General features: G+C 37.7%; 2 protein-coding genes and 1 long non-coding RNA gene across 6 annotated transcripts in view; 2 read left to right on the top strand and 1 right to left on the bottom strand.

Moving 5' to 3' along the window:
• The window catches only part of LOC139963769 (plancitoxin-1-like), a 25,994-nt gene extending 20,231 nt beyond the window's left edge, over positions 1 to 5,763 (top strand). For 3 of the 4 annotated variants that reach the window (XM_071964888.1, XM_071964889.1, XM_071964890.1), the window contains one exon: positions 1,563 to 5,763. In XM_071964888.1, coding sequence (XP_071820989.1) covers positions 1,563 to 1,673 — 111 coding nt within the window. In that variant the 3' untranslated portion in view covers positions 1,674 to 5,763. The remainder of the gene's footprint in view (positions 1 to 1,562) is intronic. The other variant, XR_011791751.1, reaches the window with a different exon arrangement.
• Positions 5,494 to 20,641, bottom strand: LOC139963768 (major yolk protein-like). The gene is made up of 20 exons (XM_071964887.1): positions 20,483 to 20,641; positions 17,500 to 17,679; positions 16,841 to 17,108; positions 16,396 to 16,504; positions 15,805 to 16,036; positions 15,181 to 15,360; positions 14,236 to 14,402; positions 13,483 to 13,749; positions 12,607 to 13,033; positions 12,111 to 12,276; positions 11,448 to 11,655; positions 11,041 to 11,132; positions 10,451 to 10,651; positions 9,462 to 9,627; positions 8,872 to 9,018; positions 8,066 to 8,357; positions 7,279 to 7,494; positions 6,812 to 6,995; positions 6,345 to 6,556; positions 5,494 to 6,061 (listed from the first exon to the last, which is right to left on the bottom strand). Exons 1-20 carry the CDS (start codon positions 20,538 to 20,540, stop codon positions 5,796 to 5,798), a joined length of 4,038 nt encoding a protein of 1,345 aa, XP_071820988.1. The 5' UTR covers positions 20,541 to 20,641; the 3' UTR covers positions 5,494 to 5,795.
• Positions 9,555 to 10,595, top strand: LOC139963772 (uncharacterized). The gene is made up of 2 exons (XR_011791752.1): positions 9,555 to 9,692; positions 10,415 to 10,595. It is a non-coding gene; the product is annotated as an uncharacterized lncRNA (long non-coding RNA).

The following is a 20,641-nucleotide window of genomic DNA, read 5'->3' as shown; positions in this document are numbered from 1 at the left end:
CTACTTGTATTATTATTATTTGTATGATACAAAATTTATATTATTAATAATAATAAATAATAATAATGTAATGTATAGGGAGATTCGATCTTGTACTTCACCCCACATCGGAAATGTAAGGAGGTGTTTTTGTGTTTGAGTGAGCAAAATTGTGTGTCGCAAACTCCTCCTATACCGTAAGTCTGATCAATTTTAAACCTGGTGGGTAGGTGCCAGCTGACCAAGTAAACTGCCTGATTAGTGACGTCAAAAGGTCAAGAAAACTCAAACTTGGTTTTTAGCCAATTTTCGCTTGTCCACATGTAGGAAAAGTCTTGAAACCACAAGATATGTAAAGAATGATGAGACAAATTTTAAAATAGGATAGGTGCTTAAGGTCAGAATCAAAGGTCAACTGAGGTCAAAGGTCAAATTGTGCGGAAAATGTCGCAAACTCCTCCTAGACGGTAAGTCTGATCAAGTTCGAACTTGGCAGGGAGGTGCCTGACCAGGTAACCTGATGCTGCATGATTACTGACATCATATGTCAGAGGTCACAGGTCAAGAAACCTAACAATTGGGCTTTTCACACTTGTATGGGTTTTTCTACTTGTCAACATGTAGGAAGTCTTTACAGCACAAGATATGTAGAGAATGATGAGAAGAATGTTAAAATAGGACAGATTTAGGTGTTTAGGGTCGTGGTCAAAGGTCAATTGAGGTCAGAAGACAAATTGTGCAAAAGAGTGAGTTGCACACACATCCTACAATATAAGTCCGATCACGTTCAAACTTGGTGGGTAGGTGCCTGCATGACCATGAAAACTTGTGCCTGCATGATTGGCAACATTAAAGGTCAAAGGTCAAACACCCCAAATACTCATTTGTAGCCGTTACCTACTTGTCAGTATGTTGGAAAAGGTCATTCAACCACAAGATATGGAGAGAATAATAGGAATATTAAAATAGCACTAAGGATTTGAGGTCAAGTGTCAATGTAGGTCTCGTCAAATTGGCCTAAATTATGCAGAGTAGTTGAGATCTGCAACCCCATGTATTGCCCTTGATTGTTTGTTATTGTGTACATAAATTCAGTACTTGCATGGCCAAATGTAGAAGCTGGGGCCACATGTTTTAAACACTGTTCATAAGTAGCAGCTCCCAGACGACTAAGTTGTCACGTCATATCCTCGGTGATCGATGTGTCTTCCATTTTGATGTCATGTCAGTGGTCACTCTATTTTGTGAATACTATTTCATAATGAACTTTTTTACGTACACCTGGATAGTTTTTAGCGTGTAACATGAATTTTGAGTTGGCAAATTTTACTCATTGTCTTCTTAAGTTCTCTGTTCTGATAAGTCTAACTCTCTCAATGTGCTTAAAACATGCACAAGTAGGCTTATTATGACTGACCAATGATAAACTCTGTTCAATTTCTGTAGAAGTACAGTTTCTTCACCAGTAATGGTGCCAGTTATGGTAGTCTGAACAGAGTAAAATAAGATAATAGTTGACTTTACAGGTGAGTTACAAATAGTCTGAATATTAATATGTGGATTTTTTCCCCTTCTAATTACAGCTTGCCCAGTATAAAAGAGGGGGTGGTACAATGTGCCTAAACAGTTCAGATGTTTGGGAGCAGTATCAGAAGATAGTCAGCGATGTGGAACAGTGTCAAGGTACATTGTAGGTACTGCAGAAATATAAAGCGTTCCACTCACCAACAAAGCCAACCACAGTTACTGGAGATGAAGTTATGTGAAAGAAACCTGACCATTGAATCACTAGACCTGATGGATAAGGTCTCATTGAGACAGATATAAGAGACACTCACTAGGACAGTATAGGTTAGGACAGAGGGATAAGGATTCATTGAGAGACACTCACTGGGGCAGTATGGGCTAGGACAGATGGGATAAGGTCTCATTGAGACAGATATAAGAGACACTCATTATGGCAGTATAGGCTAGAACAGATGGGTAAGGTCTCATTGAGACAGATATAAGAGAAACTCACTGGGGCAGTATAGGCTAGGACAGATGGGTAAGGTCTCATTGAGACAGATATAAGAGACACTCACTGGGACAATATAGGCTAGGACAGATGGGTAAGGTCTCATTGAGACAGATATAAGAGACACTCACTGGGGCAGTATAGGCTAGGACAGATGGGTAAGGTCTCATTGAGGCAGGTATAAGAGACACTCACTGGGAGAGTATAGGCTAGGACAGATGGGTAAGGTCTCATTGAGATAGATATGAGAGAAACTCAGGCTGGTTAAAGCGGATGACAGTCTAAAGGCTATGGCAGATAGGAAACTCACTGAGACAGTTCAGGTTATTATTGACAGTGAATCCACAAGGAATTTCACTTTAACTTGTATAGTGTAGTACAATATAGAATTACTGTACAGTTTAGTAAAGCACTGCAGTAGAGAATATATAGATATAACACTAAACCAAGGTTTGTGCTAAGGTAAACCTGAAAGGATGAGAGAGTCCTTAACACACCACCTGCCTCTCACTCTTAGGTCTATTCTCTATTCCACATCTCATTCTCTATTTCACATTCTCTATTTCACATTCTCTATTTCACATCTGGTGTAGATTATCAATTAAATTGTATATTGGAAATGATATATGAATGTATCAATATTAGACATTTTACTTAGAAATAAAAGTTTATTTTACAAAATTATAACTTCAACAGGTTGGAAAAAGAAGCAAATGTTCTGTTCAGTAGCAGTGTGTGCCAAACTTGTAAGTGCAATCAGCAATTTATACTAGTTAAGTTGAATATCATGTTGTGACTGCAAGCAACAATCTTGGAAAAAGTACTATTTATAATGATTATGACAATGATTTTGTGAAGTACAGAGGCTGAAGCTGCCAAGTCTGTGAGTTAATGCAATCATGTGCAAACCATCAGCTTTGAGTGGGTCACAAATTTGTTTCAGTTTCCCTGTTAAATGCAGGCTGATTATTGATCCAGTTAGCGGAGTCAGGATTCTTTGTTATTGAAATCACCACCTGTGATGGTGGCATTGTTACCGGGCTGAAAATCCTGTTTTTAATCCATGTTAAAGCTCACATGAACAGTGTTTTTAAAGTAATAAATGTAATGTCAAAATGTAATGGAAACCATTGTTTTAAACTTAACACTGAATGTTACGTAAAGTAAAGTTGTTTTTTTATAATGGAAGTTGGTGAAAATTGAAACTGGAAATTATTTTAAAAAGAAATGAAAACGAGTAATGCGGTTCAACAGTTGAGAGTAAGAATCAAAACTGGAATTTTCTAGAATGGTTTAATATCATTATGCTACTCTTGCAATAATGAGATTTTGGTTGTATGAGGAGAAGAATAAGGAGATTCCTCTTCAAGATATTAAAAATCAGAAAATATTAGTGATCATGACGTTTTCTAGGAAATTCGCACACTGGGCATGTATTCTTTGTACTACGAAAGGTGGAAACAGAGCAAATGAAATAAAATGGTAAAAGATCTATTTTGTTGTGGATGTTAATATAGATAGGTCACACAGCTTATTAGTGGAATACCTCTTATTTTATACCTTTTTACACCAGGAATATTTTTGTACTATATATTGATACTAATTAAAACAGTCTTATAACGTTCAGCACATTTTAATATACACTAAATAGATTGATATGCTTCATATATATAATGTATTCATTATCTGTTTCTTTTCTGCCTGTCTCTGTGTGTGTCTGTTTGTTAAAATCTGTTAACAGCCTATAATGTACCGCTTACAATGACAATCAAAGTGTTTGCAATATTTCAGTCGATTTCAAACTGAAAGTTGACGTTTTCTATGTTTATAAACAAGGTTTTCTTAAAGATGCAATTATAGTGAAGGGCATGGGAGGGTTTGGGGGGGGGGGGGGCAATTCTACCTAAAATCTTGGTACATTGTCTTGTTATTTTATACCATACACCCACACTTCCCCTCTGCCATCTCCATCCAATCATTGATCATGGAATCTATTGGCTGGGGAGAAGTTATTTTTTTTTACTAGTTACTGTACCTTTGTTAATTGCAGATTAATTTAAATTGAACTAGTTTCATCTAAAATTGCAGATTAATTCCAAAGATCCTATAAGATAAAAACAAACACTGATTCAACCCGCCTCTCTCTCTCCTCCTGCTTACTCCATAGTTTGAAAGGTGTTTGAAGATGTTATCACATGGTTTTGGGCAGATAGAATCACTGCACCCACTCCCTTGGTTTGTTGTTTATGTAATCACAGGGTTTATGGGCAGATAGAATCACTGCACCCACTCCCTCGGTTAGTTGTTTATGTTATCACAGGGTTTATGTGCAGATAGAATCACTGCACCCACTCCCTCGGTTTGTTTCAATCTCTTTGATCGCCTGTGTGAGGTATATCTGTACATCTATGGTCAGTGGCGTAGGAAGGTACTTTTGAGTGGGGGGGGGCTGAAGACTGATGGCCGGTCTAAGGGGAGGGGGTGTCCCCCTCCCCTTTGGAATTTTTTGCATTTCCAGGTGGCCTCAGATGCAATTTGGTGCAATATAGCACACTTCAACACCCACTCCATTTTGTAAACTTAATTTTGTATTTTCAACTGGCCTTAGATGCAATTTGGTGCTCCAAATGAGATTTTTTTTTCTCATTTGGAAATGAAAAAGGGGTTTTCTGACCTGCGAACCGGGGGGGTGGAATGATACTTCCGCCCCTCCACATTTTTCACTGGGGGGGCTGGCGCCCCCCCAGCCCCCCCAGTTCCTACGCCCTTGTCTATGGTTATTTAAAGGCGTGTAATTAAAGTATAACGGGCAGGATGGGAGATTTTGCAACATTTCTAAATTTGTTGTGGATATGCAGCTCCATTTGGGACCCTTGTAAGGTCTCACACCAAGATCAAATAGAAAAAAATTCAAAGGAAGGCAGCACGTTTTGTAACTTGTGATATCCGTAGGCAATCCAGCGTCACTGAGATCTTGGAGATTTTGAAATGGGAACCCCTCACAGAAAGAAGGAAAAGGGCCAGACTCATGCTTTTTTATCAAATTATTAATGGCCTAGTTTCAGCCCAAACGAGACTAATCCTTTCTTAAAACCAGGGAGACGTGGCCGCTATACTCAAATTCCACATAATCATCGTGCTTTTCAGTATAGTTTCTATCCTAGGACTAAAAAAGAATGGCATACGCAATCCTTGGCTGTTAAAGAGAGTCCTAGTATTGAGGTGTTTAAGACGCATTGTTATTAGCACTGCTGCGCTGCGTACCAACATCCTCGTTGTGATACCAGAGAGGGGTTTTTAACAAGTATTTGACAGAAACAGAAAATGTTGTATTTTTAAAATTTCAAACACTTCTTGTTAAATCTGGGACATTTTTCGGGGACACTAATTAATCGGGGACAAAAGCATGGAATAGGGGACTGTTCCCAACAATCGGGGTTGTCTGTTCACCTTATTCTACAAAGACAAATCCATAAATGACAATGAGCGGAAAGAAATGTAGTTTTCTGCATCTATTTTTCAAACAACTGACAATTTCTTGTAAAATAATAAAGAAGATATCATGAATCCTGAAATATACTTTTCTTTATTACTTTCAGTTCTTTGTCTTTCCTAAATTGCATAGAAGTCAGATTTTACTACAAACATATGTAGGTGTGGATCAAATAAATCTCGTTAATACTGCTGGTGAAATTTCTTTAAACTTTGAATAACTTTTTTGGACAAAGAACAATCAATTTAATTTTTTTTCCTAGAAAAAAAAAGAAGGTAATTAAGAGGTTAAGAGTTGTTACAGGGTTTATGGCATCAGCTTAGTCTGGATTCTCTGGGCAGTGAGGGTACGGCGGAGTCCTGGGATGGTACCCAAGCATACTGGACGGCTAGTGTTGACGAACCACTCTGTGTTCCATCCGTTACCATACCAGTTGGCCTCGCAGGAGCCCACTGATTTGAGGACGGTGAGTGGGCCAAGTTTCTCTGTTTCATTCTTCATGGCGGTGACATTCACGACTCCAATTTCGAAGTTGGAGTTGAGAGTGTGGTTGGTCCAGAATTCTTCGTTACCTGAAGATTGTCAAGAGTGAAAAAATGATTAAAGTAAATGTAAGTATGCTCATATGTGGCATGAAACTGTAGTTAGGTATTAGCTTTGTCTCTAAAAAGATTAGTTAGGTGAAAATCAGGTTTACTATAAAAAATGTGAGATTTTCTCACTACTAGTATTATAGGATCTTTGATTTTCTGTTCAAGAATACAGTAAGATAGTTTGATATTAACTGAAGAAATTGAAGACATTACATTGACTGCTGTGCATTCCTCTAAGCTGTTAGGATATGATCATCCTTACCCCAAAGTTTCATCATAGTTTCAACGTGTTCGGTGATGATGTGATTCTTCTCGGTAGTGTTCCACATAATATCAGTGGTCCAGGTAGGCTTGTACTCGATTTCATCACATGGGACACATGAGCAAGTGGTTGGTACCATGACAGGCTTGAGGTAACCATAGCCATTATCGCAACGGAATTCTGCCATTTCACGAACAAAGGAGGTTGGACGGCTGTTTGTACAGAAGGAACAGAAGTTCTATCAGTTTTGTATATCAGGAGAGTGGTTCCTTTATCATGAGAAACACATTGGATCCATGGGTACCTTAATATTACAAAGATTAGCCGAGACCTATACCATTGCTGATGAAGGAACACCTTTAGAACCAGCAGTGTAAATTATCAAATTACTTTGTTACAATTCTACCAATGAAGTAGGTACTAAAACTGTTATCCAAAAAACCTTTGAAGGTTTAGCTAAAGCTCACCTGCACATCCTGACAACGACTGGTTTCTTGTTCTCGGTGGTTCCGACACTGATGACCTTGGGTCGTGGCATTCCACCACAAGTGACATCCTTGACGATTGCCTTGCAGGTTCCGTTCCTCTGTTCAATGACATTGGTGTAAGATTCTCCTGAGCAAATGTGGCGTCTCTCCTTCCACCAGTCATCTGAGAAAGAGTAAATATAGAAAAGAACATGTCGGAACATCTTAAAGACATGTATAGTGAAGTTACAGTTGGAGAAATATCACAGAGAATTGATTGACTATATTTACTTGAAAGTGACAATGTAGAGTGGCGGGGGGCTAAAAGGTGGAAAGGAACAAATTAACTTTGGACATGTATGTGAGATAGAGAGACTGATTGGGTGACACAAGTTGCATATTTTTCTTGTGCTTTTGTGTTTAAATCTGGGATGGGGGCATGGGACAATTGCTACAAGAAAACTTACGAGTGGATGGTTTGATGAGGGCTTCAAAGGCACGTGTCAGTCTAGATCCGAGGTAGGTTGGGTGTGTCTGCATGTTGAGGGGTACTGGGTACATCTTCTTGGTCTCTGGCATGAAGACGCTGTCAACTCCATACATGGTGTAGTCGGTGGTAGTGTTGGTGGGGTACTTCTTCTGGGCAATCAACAGAGCCTTGGTGACATTCCAGCGCCATGTTCCTATTATTGAGCAAAACAAGAGAAAGTATTTCAGTTAAAAACTGTGGTACTTCAATTTAGAGCAAATGCTATTGTAAAAGAAACAGGTAATTAAACTACTTAATTAAACTATGTTATGAATTTGTCAAGTCAAAGTTTAATAAATGACTTTCATGATGCCTCCATGTAATTACATTTGTACCTAGATCAGCCTACACAAGTCTAGACTGCTGAAATATGACACATTTCATCAATGTTAAAACAAGGAAACAGTGAGTTCAACGCCATAATCATCCGTAACATATATTATGTACTCTAATTAATGTTACAATTTATAATGTACTGTGATCACATTGGACGTTTTAGAGTTTAATTAACTAAATGGCATAAATGTATTAACTAAAAATCAGGCAGAAACATTTCTGGCTTCCTTTCTAGAGGAACTTAAGTTTTCTTCAAAGTACATTTACACCCCTCCTCCCACCCCCCCACCCTACCCCCTCACCAGACCAAGTGAAGTGAATGATATCACCAGCATATGCCACAAGACAATTGTTGATATATGTTTAATTGTATCATACTGAACTCTAACCTGTCTTGTTAAAGGCAGTCATGAGGGCAGGGAAAGGAACGGTTCCAAAGGTTCCGTTCATGATGCTTTCTGGGTTGATGGGCTGAACAATTCCGAGAGGAGTAACCATCACGTAGTCAGTTGTGGAAAGAGTGGCAAAGTTCTTGGTGTCAATGAAAGCAATGTCTCCCTCCTCTGTGTCCTCGATGCACCTAAGAGCGCCCTCGTTGCCATAGAATGGCTCGTGGCTGTTGCCAACTCCCTGGCGGTCACCATATCCACGGCACATTTCTGTCAGTTTGGTCATGTGGGTCTGTTTCAGGGAGAGAAGAATAAATCTTATTCCCAAATTTCTACACAAATATACTAATTTACATATAATTAATCACTTAAACCCCTCCGATCCCTATACATTAAGAGCCAAGAATTTCAAGGTATGCTAGACTGCAGTCAAACGGCAATAATTGGAGGATATTTCTTCCACATCTTGGAATAATTTATTCTAAGATAATCACAATGCTCAGAGAATGTTGTTGTCCAAAATTTTTATATAGCCATCCACCAAAATTAATCTTATCAGTTGATGCATCTTTTTGCATCATTTTTAATACCATTAATTTTAATATTGCAGACTGGAATATCCAGAATACCGTGCAAGATAATTATATTACCAGGTACAATGAATACCACCCAAATAGATTACTCCATGAAACCTTTAACGGAATACTCTGCAAGGGATTTACCCATTTGCAAATTCTTAAATCTGGAAAATGGACCCTCCATCTTTTCAGAAAACTAGTCATTGTTACTGTTGTGAAAATCCTTACCTTAGTGACATCCAAGAAGTCCTTGAAGGTAGGTGAAAGCCAAATAGGGTTGAGATAACGGCTGAACTGAGTCTTGGCCAACTCTTCGTTGGTGTAAAGGTCGCTGTGGAAGCTGATCAGACGGGGAGCGTAGATCTTAAGGTAAGACTACAAAATAGAAAGACAAAGAGATTTGTTCTCAAATTGTAAATCCACCTTTGAAAGTGATTTTATAATGAGCTAAGATTTAGTTTTTTTACATGTAAGTCAAGAACGTTATTCAATCTTGTCATATATACTCAAATTGCAAACCATTCTTTGAACCCTTCTTTCATTTATCTGTTAGTTCCCACATGGTTTGATTGAATTAGCTATTGATCTCCCAAAGGTGCGTGCTCTCAGCTCACATATCCTAATTAGACTATCACTATCAAATCTGTTGATTATCAACATACAGAGATTTGCATTCTCAGGTCTTCCATTTTCATTCAGTAATTTGTGCTGTTCTTGTCTTGCAATTTACTTCTTTCTGTTTTTCATGTTATTTTTGGAAGAGCATGAGCTAAAGTTCCCGTCCTATTTTCAATGGTATCTAACAAAATGAGACGGACCTGGACAGCTGGGTGTTTGAGCCATTCGTAGTCGGTACCCCTGATGCTACTCATGGTTGGGACACGGTGAAGGATCTCCAGGGTCTTGGCCAAACCGTCGAGGGTCTCGAAACGCTCGTTGAGCAGCTTGGAGAAGATGCGTGAGATGACTGGGACGGTGTATTCACTGAAAGAGATCATCAAATCAAGACATTAACTTTCCATTCACATTACATCATGTGGAGAATCAAGGTTCAGCATATATTTGCACTCAAATTTTGTTAAAAGCTATACAAAAGTACTTATGATCAGTTTTTGACAATTAAATATGTTACCATGTCAAAGTGGTCTTCAGGATGAATCATCAAAACACTTAATGACTGCCTATCATATGACTGCCTATCATATGTCTGGGTGTATGTCTGATTTTCCAGTTTAAAGCTGAAATTTTCCAATTCTTACATGTTACTACATGGAAACGCTCTGGCGTAAAGATAACATGATAGAAACACATACGGACTAATTGATTATTTTGTCGTTAGTAATTAACACAAGTTACCAACGGGATGTATTTTATTCTGCTCACATTATCACTACTTAAACTAGGTGATATTATGATACATTGTGATATTTCATCATGAGAGGGTCGTAAATTAATTACAGAGGTATGAATACACAATTAAAACACCCACTTTAAATAACCACTATGCAGTGACAAAAAAAACTGTAAACAGTTAGAGTTGGAGTTTTCTAAAGTAGTGTAACAAACATGGCAATAGTCAATGAAATATTTTTCCTCAATACCATGCAAGTATGCACTAACAGCTTGTCGAAACTGAAATATCAATTTTCTGCCATTACAGAGTATATTTGCTTTATTAAGATCAAAAGAAGGGACAATACTGCAAGGATAACAACAGCCATGATAAACTAAACTAATGAACTAATTAATTAATGGTCACTTTGTTCTGCAGGAGGCATGACACTACTTTTTGTTAAACTATTCTTACCTGTCGTAGTCCTTCAGGAGGTTACCGATGACAGTGTTATCGTCAGCACTGGTTGCAGCACCACGGAGGATGTCACGCAGGTTGGAGACCTTACCACCGGTCATACCCTTGCCGACAGACTTGGAGGACAGGACTGGAGCGTTGACATCATCAAAGATACCCCATTCATCTTCCATGTTCTGGAAAGACTGCTGGAGGAATCTGGAGGTTGAAGAGGAAAATCCTCATTCGGTAAAACTTCAATGAAATACATTTGAAACAGGATGAAACTGCGTAAGAGAAGTACATACATATGAGGTGAATCAAAGGAAAGTTGGAATATGATTTTTTTACTTTAAAGTTATTTTAAAAAATGTAGACTTGTCTTTATGAGACAAAAACAAGAAGAAAAACTGATGAAGCACAAGTTAAACTTTCAAGTCTCTCTAAATTGATTTGAATATAATCATTGATTTTTCTTGTACTGCTCAAGTTTAATGACACATTTTTTAATTCTCAATATGACTGCATCAACATTAAGGCAAGCAATTAAAATGACTTGAAAATATATATTTTGGAGATTCAATGTCAGTTGTAATAAGTTGACTTACCCACGGAGGGTGAGTTTTCCTAGACGACGGTCCCTGAGGCTGACGAATGCATCACCAGTCTTCTCCTCGTACAGTTCCCTGAATTTCTCTTTCTGTATGTCGAAGAGAAAAAAGATGAAGAGTTCTTATAACCGAGAGACCAGCTGCTGCTCACCTGAAGTAGCTATACTAAATTGTAACAACATAGTTATTTTGTAGGCGAACGAATGTTACCATGGCAACCCTATGTCAGCATCCCTTTAATTGACCGTGTATCTAATCAAAATAATGTGAATAAAACATCTTTCATAATATTTGGTAAGATATATGTTTACAATCCAAGTTGTTACAACTTATAATCTCTCCATGAAAACATGTAAACATAAAAGAATGTAACTAAACAATAAAAACTAAACACTACCACATACCCTGTCAACTCTCTTGGTCCTGATGTCAACCAGGCTATCACGGATCTCATCTGGAATGTCGTTAAGGATATCTCCGAGACCTTCAACGCTGAGGACATCGTCAAGGATGCTGTAGTCGAAGGTGTCTGGGTTGAAGCCCTCTGGTACGGTGAGTTTGCCCTCCAGAAGTGGGATGAGCATACGGTTCTTCATGAATTCCTTGAGAGTTCTAAGAAACAAATAAATGCAAAGAACAAATAAATGCAAATAAACTGATGCAGTACTGGCCTGTGCAGGTAAATAAAAAAAAGTTAGAGTGCTTGATATGTTGGACTGTAGCTGTGAATTATAGAAAGTCATTTCTCCTCTTCACTTATAACTAACTATAACTATTTTTGTTTTGTCTTTTAGACATAGATCTGTCAGTAATATACCTGAGAAATGCTCTGTTAGTTTAAAAGTAAACTACAAAAGCTGGCACAGTCTGAACAGACAAAGATGACATAAGAAAAGCTTCAAAGTTTTCTTTGCCACAATGTTCCATGCACTACCAAACCCGATAAAACAACGAACACAATGTCTATAACCAATGCATGCACCTGTTTGCTAATAAACCTTGTCAGCATTCCCTGTTTATCCCCCTCTTTACCTCCCCCCCCAAAGCATATGTCACTGTGTACTCACCCTGGGGTCTTACGGTTCATGTTGTAGAAAGTCCAGGTGTGTGGTGCATTCCAGATGAACCAGTCAAAGCCAGTGAAGTTGTAGAAGCTGAGTCCAGGGATTCCCCAGTTGACTTCATGTCCAAGGATAAGATCAGAGTCCCAGGTCCAGTCAACGGGGGCAGCACCTGATTGCACAACCATGGATTAATAATAAGTAACTTATTCTTCTACTACATCTTGAACAGGTTTTTATGCTATAAGTCCTTAACTGTTCTGTTCTATTCTGCACAAGACCATCAGCGTCAGCAGCCCTCAAGTCTAGGCTGAGCTTCATGAACTCTCTTTAAAGTATTAATATTAAAAGTTCTATAAGACATCCAAATTAATGTTTTCTTTTCTTGATCTGATATGAAAACAAATGTTGAGAAGTGTATTGTTTTTAAGGTTTGACCAACATCACTGGAAAGATGGTTTGCCAAATTTATATCCACAGAAACAAAACAAAAAAATTGTACCTGGCAAGCAGACACTCTTGTAGAAACGGCTGACCGATTCAAAGACTGATCCAATACGTGGGATGACGCCATTGGAGAGAAGGTGACCGATTGGGAGGTGAAAGTTGGGGACACTCTTGATGTCTGGAGAACAGACGGTGAGGTTTCGAATGTTGACCACCTTGGTGTCCTCTCCGAACTTCTTCCAGAATTTGCTCTTCTTCATGACAGCGATGGTATAGCTCTTGACAGTGGCATTGTGGAAGAGGCTCTTCTGGAAGCGAAGGTTCTCATCTTGAATCATCATTGGCTGCAGCTGGAAGTCGTTTCCGGCAGTGAAGATCTCCTTGACATCACCAGAGTAAAGGTCAGCGGTACCGTTCAGGACATTGCGCATGCAGTCCATCTCGGTCCTGGCAAGGACACATCCCCATGAGATGTTCCTAAGCTAAATTTTTTTGAAAATAAAGGATAAACAACTATATTTTTAGATCATTCATTTTTTTTTCTAATAATCATATGCATGACAGACATATTGCCAAATATTCCATGTGATCTAAATTTGTCTGCACAGCTAATAAAAATATTCCAAATAGTCATTTTGTAAATTCTTTCTTTGTGAAGTTAGTAGTAGTTTCATGCATAAAATGATAACAGCTGGTGTAGAGATGTCTCTTACTGCCCAATGCATAAGTGCAACTTATTTCGAACCTATTAGTTTTGTTAACTGCCTCTCTGAAGTCATAAATTACGTCATAACAAAAGTTAGAAAATACCAAAATGGAGATACTACATCAGTACCAGTGCATTCTCAAATAAATACGGTATCCACCATATTTGGAGTATCTAGAATGCAGAGTAAAGATTAATTGTTTGGAATCAGCGAGATGTACGTACCTCAATATCAGTCTGGAAGACCTTCTTCATGGTGATACATTTCTGGTACTGGACAGGAGTGGTGGTGCAGATCTTGGCACGAGGTTTGGGTGTCAGGGCTTGGCAGGTGTTGAAGACTTTCATGTACTCCTGGACAGCTGGGAGACTGAATGGGTCTTCCAAGAATTCCAGATTGGTGTTCTCGTCCATAAAGATAAGATCCTTGGGGGCTTCCTTGATACAGACATAGTCAGAGCTGTTGAACAGGTCAACAGTTGGGGTCTTCATCTGATGAAGGAAATAGAAAGGAAACTGAAAGGTTAACAGAGTAATTACCTCCAAAACTAGTTGTGTGAAAAACTGATAATCATCAGGCTATTATTGTCGTCAAACTATTACCGCCATTCTATAGTCACTCTTGGCAATTTCATTTGAAGAGACAGATGCTTTTAATCATACTTGATTCTTTCCAGTGTCTGGTAAAATATTTCTAACTTTATCAATCTGGCCTGTTAGAGAAGGTCTTCTTTGAATACAATTATATTTTACTTGTCTGACTGCTACTCTCTCACTATGCTGGTTCTCTTTTTCTCTCTCAAAGTAAGAAAGATCACTTTCTGTGGATACACTTTAAAGCAGACTTCTAGCTATCATAACCTGCAACATCTGATACTAATGATAAGATCCCATATAATAAAAGATTGATTCTCTTTAAAACCCAACTAAGACTTAAAATTGTTACAAAAAGGGGTGAAACAGGCTAATTGTGGTTACCTTGCCAGCCTCTAGAATAATCTCCTTGAGTTCGTTCTTGTAAGTGACGTTACGTTCAGGGTTGAGGAAGAGTACTGGTCTGGGAGTGTAGCCGAGGTGACATTTGGTCTGCTCCCACTGAGAAAGTGGAAGAGATTGATCTTCACAAACAAGCTTGAATACACCAGCTGGAAAACAATATACATGAATATTCAATAACAACAAGCTGAAACAAGATACATGAATATTCAATGCCAACAAGTTGAAACAGGAACATGAATATTCAATACCAAGGATACCTGAATATTCAATACCAACAAGCTGAAACAGGAACCTGAATATTCAATACCAACAAGCTGAAACATGATACATGAATATTTAACATCAAAAACTTGATTAAAACTTTGCTTTAAGACAGACATAATACATCATTATTCAGTACTGCACACTTCATAGACAAGCTTAATTATACCAACCATGAATAGTTATCAATTATGACTTATTAAACTGTCCTTAAATCTTTATTTTTCTTTCTTTCAAGATACAGTTCACTAATATTAAGACTTAACAGGGTGGCTACTTGCATAATGCTTCTGTTACATGTCAGGTTATTTGGTTTACTGCATGAGTTTTTACAGATCAATTAAATATTGCCTCCCTGTTCGTTGATGTTATAGTGCTGTTTGTAAGTGAACATAAATGTTCATCTCCCTTACTGTCCAATATATATGGTTGCAAATCATGCAAACACCAACATCCCATTGTTTGCTGTGTTAACTACTCAGCCACAATAAACATTAAATGTGTCTGACAAGAATATGCAAAAAGTAGCAAAACTTAGATTTGTATACCACCAATTTGCAAGAGTTATATATAAGCAGAACTTGATTTCAGATGAAAAGTCGTTGAGAGAGAATTTATGTAGCAGATGATTGACTTTCATTATTTATTGAATGAATTACTCACCGAAACGTTCGTCGAGCTCTTTGACAACCTTTGAGTCGACAAAGACAACCTCTCCATGGCCGCTCTTGATACACTTGAGGCTTCCTTTGATACCAGTGTACTCAGTCTCCAAGTTGTGGCATGCAGTGGTCAGCTTTTCTGGGTAGGTTTCGTTCTTGTCGAAAGTCTTGTTCAGAATTCCTAAATATAGGAAAAGAGTTTAAATTGATTGACACGTACAAAATAGCTGGAAGAAATAATGCAAGAAATGAATACAAATTACTTGTCACAACGTCTTACAGTTGGATGAATTGCAGGACAGCTCTAAAACTATAACACCTCATGCTCTAATTCTGATAATAATTTTAATCTGAACCCAAGGAATACCAGAAGCATCTTTTTTTCTTCAAGATAAAAGTTCTGTTTGGAACTGAGATTGTTTGAAGAGAATTAAGTCATGTGATGGCATTGTATTTGAAATGTGACTTGCACATCTCCCTCCTCCCACTCCAACTTCTCCTTAATTAACACAGAAACAAGAATGTCTAATGAGCTCCACTGCTGGAGAAGGACAAATATTTCATCAATCCCAGACAACTATATTTAACCTATTAGCTGTGACAAATGTTTTAGTGCTTCCCATACCTGGAACACACATCTTTCCAAAGAAATCAGCTGATGACTCGACCACATCACCGGTTGCCAACATGACATCCTTATAGATGAGGTTGCACATTGGGGTGATGAAAGCAGAGGTGATGTTGACACCAGCACTGCAGACCTTGCGGCCCATCAGATGATGGAATGTCTCAATGTTACTGGTCGTCAGGGTCAGTGCAAGGGTAATGTTCTGTACCTTCTTTTCGATCTCAGTGGGCTAGTTATGAGAAAATGAAAACATAATAATTCCTCAACAATATACACCTGTACTATTTACATAAACAATATGACTTATTGTTACCTTGTCATTACAAAGAAATGATAACATCGTACTTTACACAGCTAATTGGTTAATTCACTTTAAGCTGTTAATTTCTTGTTGGACAAAATGTAGCATTTTCAGGAATCTTACTCTACAAATTTAGCAAGGTTGTTATAGCCTGTATTGTAGAATTGTAGAAGCTCTGATGAAAGAAGGCTTCAAATCACATATACAGAGTTTCTCCATTCTGAAAATAGTTTCTCTTTGCACTGTAACATTGATTTGTATACATTTGAGGGCTATCATAAACTTACAGCATTCTTGTTCTTCTCATAGGCCAAGCTGGTGACATTGAATTTATCCACGGCAACAAAGATCTTGTTCTCACGAGCCATGACGGTATCAGTCCAGCCTCGTTCGGCCCTGAAATAAAATGTTTAGCATTCACAACTTGGTTAATATGTGTTCATAAATATTAAACGAGAAAAGTTAAATAGTGAAGTCATTGTACTGGTCAGCTATATAATGAAATTATTGCACTTATCAGTTATAATGAAGTTTATTGTAATTAACTATGTCTATTTTGTGTTCTATTAACTGAAAGTGGACCATATTACCTTCCCTAATAACTTCTAGGCCGTGAAAGATTATAGGAAGAGAATCTGGCATAACAGTTTGCATAATTATGTGATTGCTCAGACTAGGCTACATTCATTCTTCAGAGAAAAGATAATTTAGATAGAAGAGTACTGTACTAACCAGAACAAACACTGCTCTGTGGTGGTGGCGAGTTGGCAGAACCATTCCTTACGTGGAGTAACCTTGTAGGTCATAGTCTGGGCAATGCGCTGGCATTTCCTCAATTCGCATGGGGTGGTGACGCACATACGGACTACATCACTACGGTTCTTCATCATGATAAACCTGGCAAGTGGTGGTGGATACATATCAAGCTTCTTGATCAGGTCCCGTCTCTCGGACAAGATGGTGGTCAGCATTTCGGTGATCTCCTCGCGGGTCTTGTTCTCTGTAAATTGTCAAATTTTTTAGTTCAAGTTAGTTACTTTTAAACTGTTTTACAAGTTTAGTTTTAGATTTCTGAAAAGGCCATTGATACAGCTAGAAAAACAAAGAAAATATGGGAAGACACAAATGAGACTCCTTGTCAAGTACTAACTTTAGACCATTGTCTCAATTTGTTGACTCACAACTAAACAATATTGCATAGAATAGGAGAACTAAGAAAGCATATCTCACTGAGAAGGTAAAAATTATTAGTTGGATGTGGAACTCACATCACCTTAGTCACATTATTCAATCACACTTTTCAGAAATGAAAATGTTACTTTCGTCTAGCAAGTTACCATTATCAAGTATTACATTTATTTTTTTACTTTATTTCTTGACATTTGACCTACCTTCTTCCTCTGTGACCGGAGTCACCCGCATTGGGTTGACACACCTCCTACCGCAGTTGGTCGCACAGCACTTGTGCAGCTGATCAGAGCAGGATGAGTCAACGTCACACTCATCATTGCACACACCATACAGGGTCGAGTCAACGTTGGTGATGTCGGTTGGGCACTCACCCTCTCTCTCTGTGAAATGTAAATGCCAATAATTAGGTCATTTGACATGGTACCAGGAAGGATAAAGTATATATAGCTGCAGGAACATTGGTGGGATTCTACAACTTAGTGATCATTAAACATTCTTGTACAATCTGGCAGCTGATGACAAACTAACATTACAGTGTATAGTTAGTGTCCAAATTCCAAAATATTCTTATATTCGTATAGAACTCCTGATGTGAGTCTCGATCACACTCAGGCTTTCAAAAACTACTAAAGTGTTGTTAATCGAATCTGCAGTTATACGTACGTTACGTACCTGTACATATTTCGGAGTATGTAGCTAGGCCTACATCTTAAAAGTGAGACTGAAGCATTCTCAAACTGAAAAGAGCTAGGCTATGGTAGGCCATTCATTAATACGTAAACCCAAACGTTTGACTGTTCAAGCTGGCTTTAACGTAATGATAAGACTGGATCTCGGCTAGCTGCCACTTAGCTAAGTATAATTAAGATTAGAATATGAACAAATGCAGATATGCATCGGCGTATATGGCCGAGGAGCTGTAAATTAACACGATTGACTTCACATAGTAAAAATCATCCTTCGGGAAATGCCGAACCACGAATAACCAATATTCCATGTGGGAAAGCAAACCTTACAATATGCAGCGAAATAATACACAGACACCAATTTGGGGAATTCCCTAACCGTAACTAAACTAGCATTGCTCATGCGCAATAAAAACGCAAAGGTGCAAGGTCGTAAACGGAAAAGCTAGTGGGGACCGGGGTACGCGTGTCAGTTGTTGAGGGAGGGGGAAGGGATAAAATCGGTGCCTTGGAAGTGCGAGAGAGTGTGTTTAGATGTACGGTTTGGGTACTTATAATTCGAAGATAATGAAACACCTAAAGATTTTCTTTTTGGTCATAAACTGTTGTGCTATTTTAATGTTTGATAGTAATCTGAACAAAAATCAGCTGATTGCCATATATCACATAATAATTACCCAAGACGAAGAATCGAGATGATCAAAATTCTAAGATCCGAAGGCCATTGTCTTATCTCTGAAGATAAGGATTAATGATTACCTTAACAACAAACTTTTATCTTTCGATTCATCTAACCAATTATGATAAAGCAATTTTAATCTATAATAGACAACTAATTTACGAGGGTCCTGATATCAGCATTAATAGGCTAATTAGTAAAACCCTTGTTTATTCTGAACCACAATTAGTAGAAATTAGATAACTGGAAAACAACAAGGCCGGTCAAGTGGTTCGACCTTATCTATAATCTAATGCTATCGCTATTTCTCTTTTTATAAAGACTGATTTTTTAATTTAAAATTTTTGTGTAGGCCTACAATTTCTTCGGAACAGAAACCGTTATTCATATTTTTTACTTTTATTATTTTTTTTATTATTAATGCGAAATATTATTGTACTCCAAATTAAAGAAGTAGAGCAATATCAATTTGTATACAAACATCGTTTTTCTTCCAAAAATATCAATTCTTATGAGTCGATTCACATATTTAAATTTGCAGGTAGCAAAACTAGAAATATGGTTGAAAATATTTCATCTCTGTTTCTGTTTGCTTTGAGCAACTGATTTTTTTATAGCGTAAATTGTCAAATAAGATATAAAGAACATTTTTCTTGCCGCGAACATACTTTTGAAATCAGTTGAAGGGATTGTCGAATGCCAATTGGGCGTAGCTGTAGTTAAGCGCATGCGCTGACATACGTTGAATATTCATTTCGTTTCTCATGTAACCTCCCATTCGATGCATTTGTTAATAACGTTATTTTCACTTCAAAATTCAAAGCTCTTGTAAGTACGCTACGAGCAATATGAACAACTTTTTTCTGTTGTATAAATATCCTGAACTGATTGTACTGTCAGTATACGGTAGCCTCGAAGTACGACATTAGAACATGGTCGTACTATAGCATTGGAAATTTGTCCACCCTGGCTGATATATAGCTTAATAATTAACAATTATCTTCTGCGAGTACTCATTTAAGGCTTGCTATTACTACACTTCGAAGCACATTCTACCACAATGACAGACTAGTGTCCTTTTGTAATAATACCTGAAATTAGTTATGAAACTATGAAGCTGATAGGCCTACATCACTGGATTTTCATCCAATCGCTGTTACTGACTTGCACATACGTATCGTAAACATGGATCAGCGAGCGCGAAGCTGCCAATCTTTCAATTTGAATACTGTATAGGCTATTATAAATACATGTTGGAAATGAGGGTGATAGTGGGGCTGCGGTAGGGTGAGTTCAGCTCAGGTGGTTGAGCCAACGGGTATAGCAATTGAGGTTATTTAGAAAAGTGGAAATGGTTAAACACTTAAATGGATACATCAAGACCATTTCTATTAAAAATTAGACTTTCAAAGAGCACTGGAAAAAGGTTTACTTTGCACTATCAATTTGAGAGTTTATCTTTTTTCTATTTCTCTCTCTGCCAAAAAAGAAATGCCTAGGAAACCTTTGAGATTGTTAGGTAAATATAATAACGTATAATATTAGACATCAAACTAAGTTGCCTGAGTTGAAATATAGTTTCCCTGTACAAGTTGCTCTGTATAATTAAGATAATCTGACTTTCTATTATTCAACACTTTGTTGACCACATTTGTCTTCAATTCAGGTATATGGCCCGTATTAAGTTTTGAAACAATTTATCAAAATTACCTCATTATTTGATCTTGAAATTGATTTTCATTAAAGAAAATAACGTATATATGTGTTAGCACTTTTGGTTCAAGTTAAAATATTAATTGGCTTTTAATTTCAGCTTACCGATGTTGATCGAGGCAAAGGCACCAACGGCCAAACAAAACAAAAGCAGGTACTTCATCTTGGCAGTCTTCTGGAATTTCTTTAACGTTTGGAGTCCTGTCCTCAGGTCTCTTCTGAATTTACCATTTCGGATCTGGTACTTAAAATAGAGAAACTAAG

The sequence above is a fragment of the Apostichopus japonicus genome, chromosome 22, assembly GCF_037975245.1.
Source record: "Apostichopus japonicus isolate 1M-3 chromosome 22, ASM3797524v1, whole genome shotgun sequence".
Classification (NCBI taxonomy): Eukaryota; Metazoa; Echinodermata; class Holothuroidea; order Aspidochirotida; family Stichopodidae; genus Apostichopus; species Apostichopus japonicus.
The sequence above is the reverse complement of the archived record's forward strand: the minus strand, read 5'-3'. Positions and strand labels throughout refer to the sequence as shown.

What these genes read in the sequence shown, in the direction of transcription:
- LOC139963768 (XM_071964887.1), bottom strand. Translation starts at nt 20,540, where the DNA reads ATGAAGTACCTGCTTTTGTTTTGTTTGGCCGTTGGTGCCTTTGCCTCG. An exon ending in TCTTCCAGACTGATATTGAG is followed by an intron (nt 13,034 to 13,482) that starts GTACGTACATCT and finishes AAAAAAATTTAG; the next exon opens with CTTAGGAACATCTCATGGGG. An exon ending in AACTATGATGAAACTTTGGG is followed by an intron (nt 6,062 to 6,344) that starts GTAAGGATGATC and finishes GACAATCTTCAG; the next exon opens with GTAACGAAGAATTCTGGACC.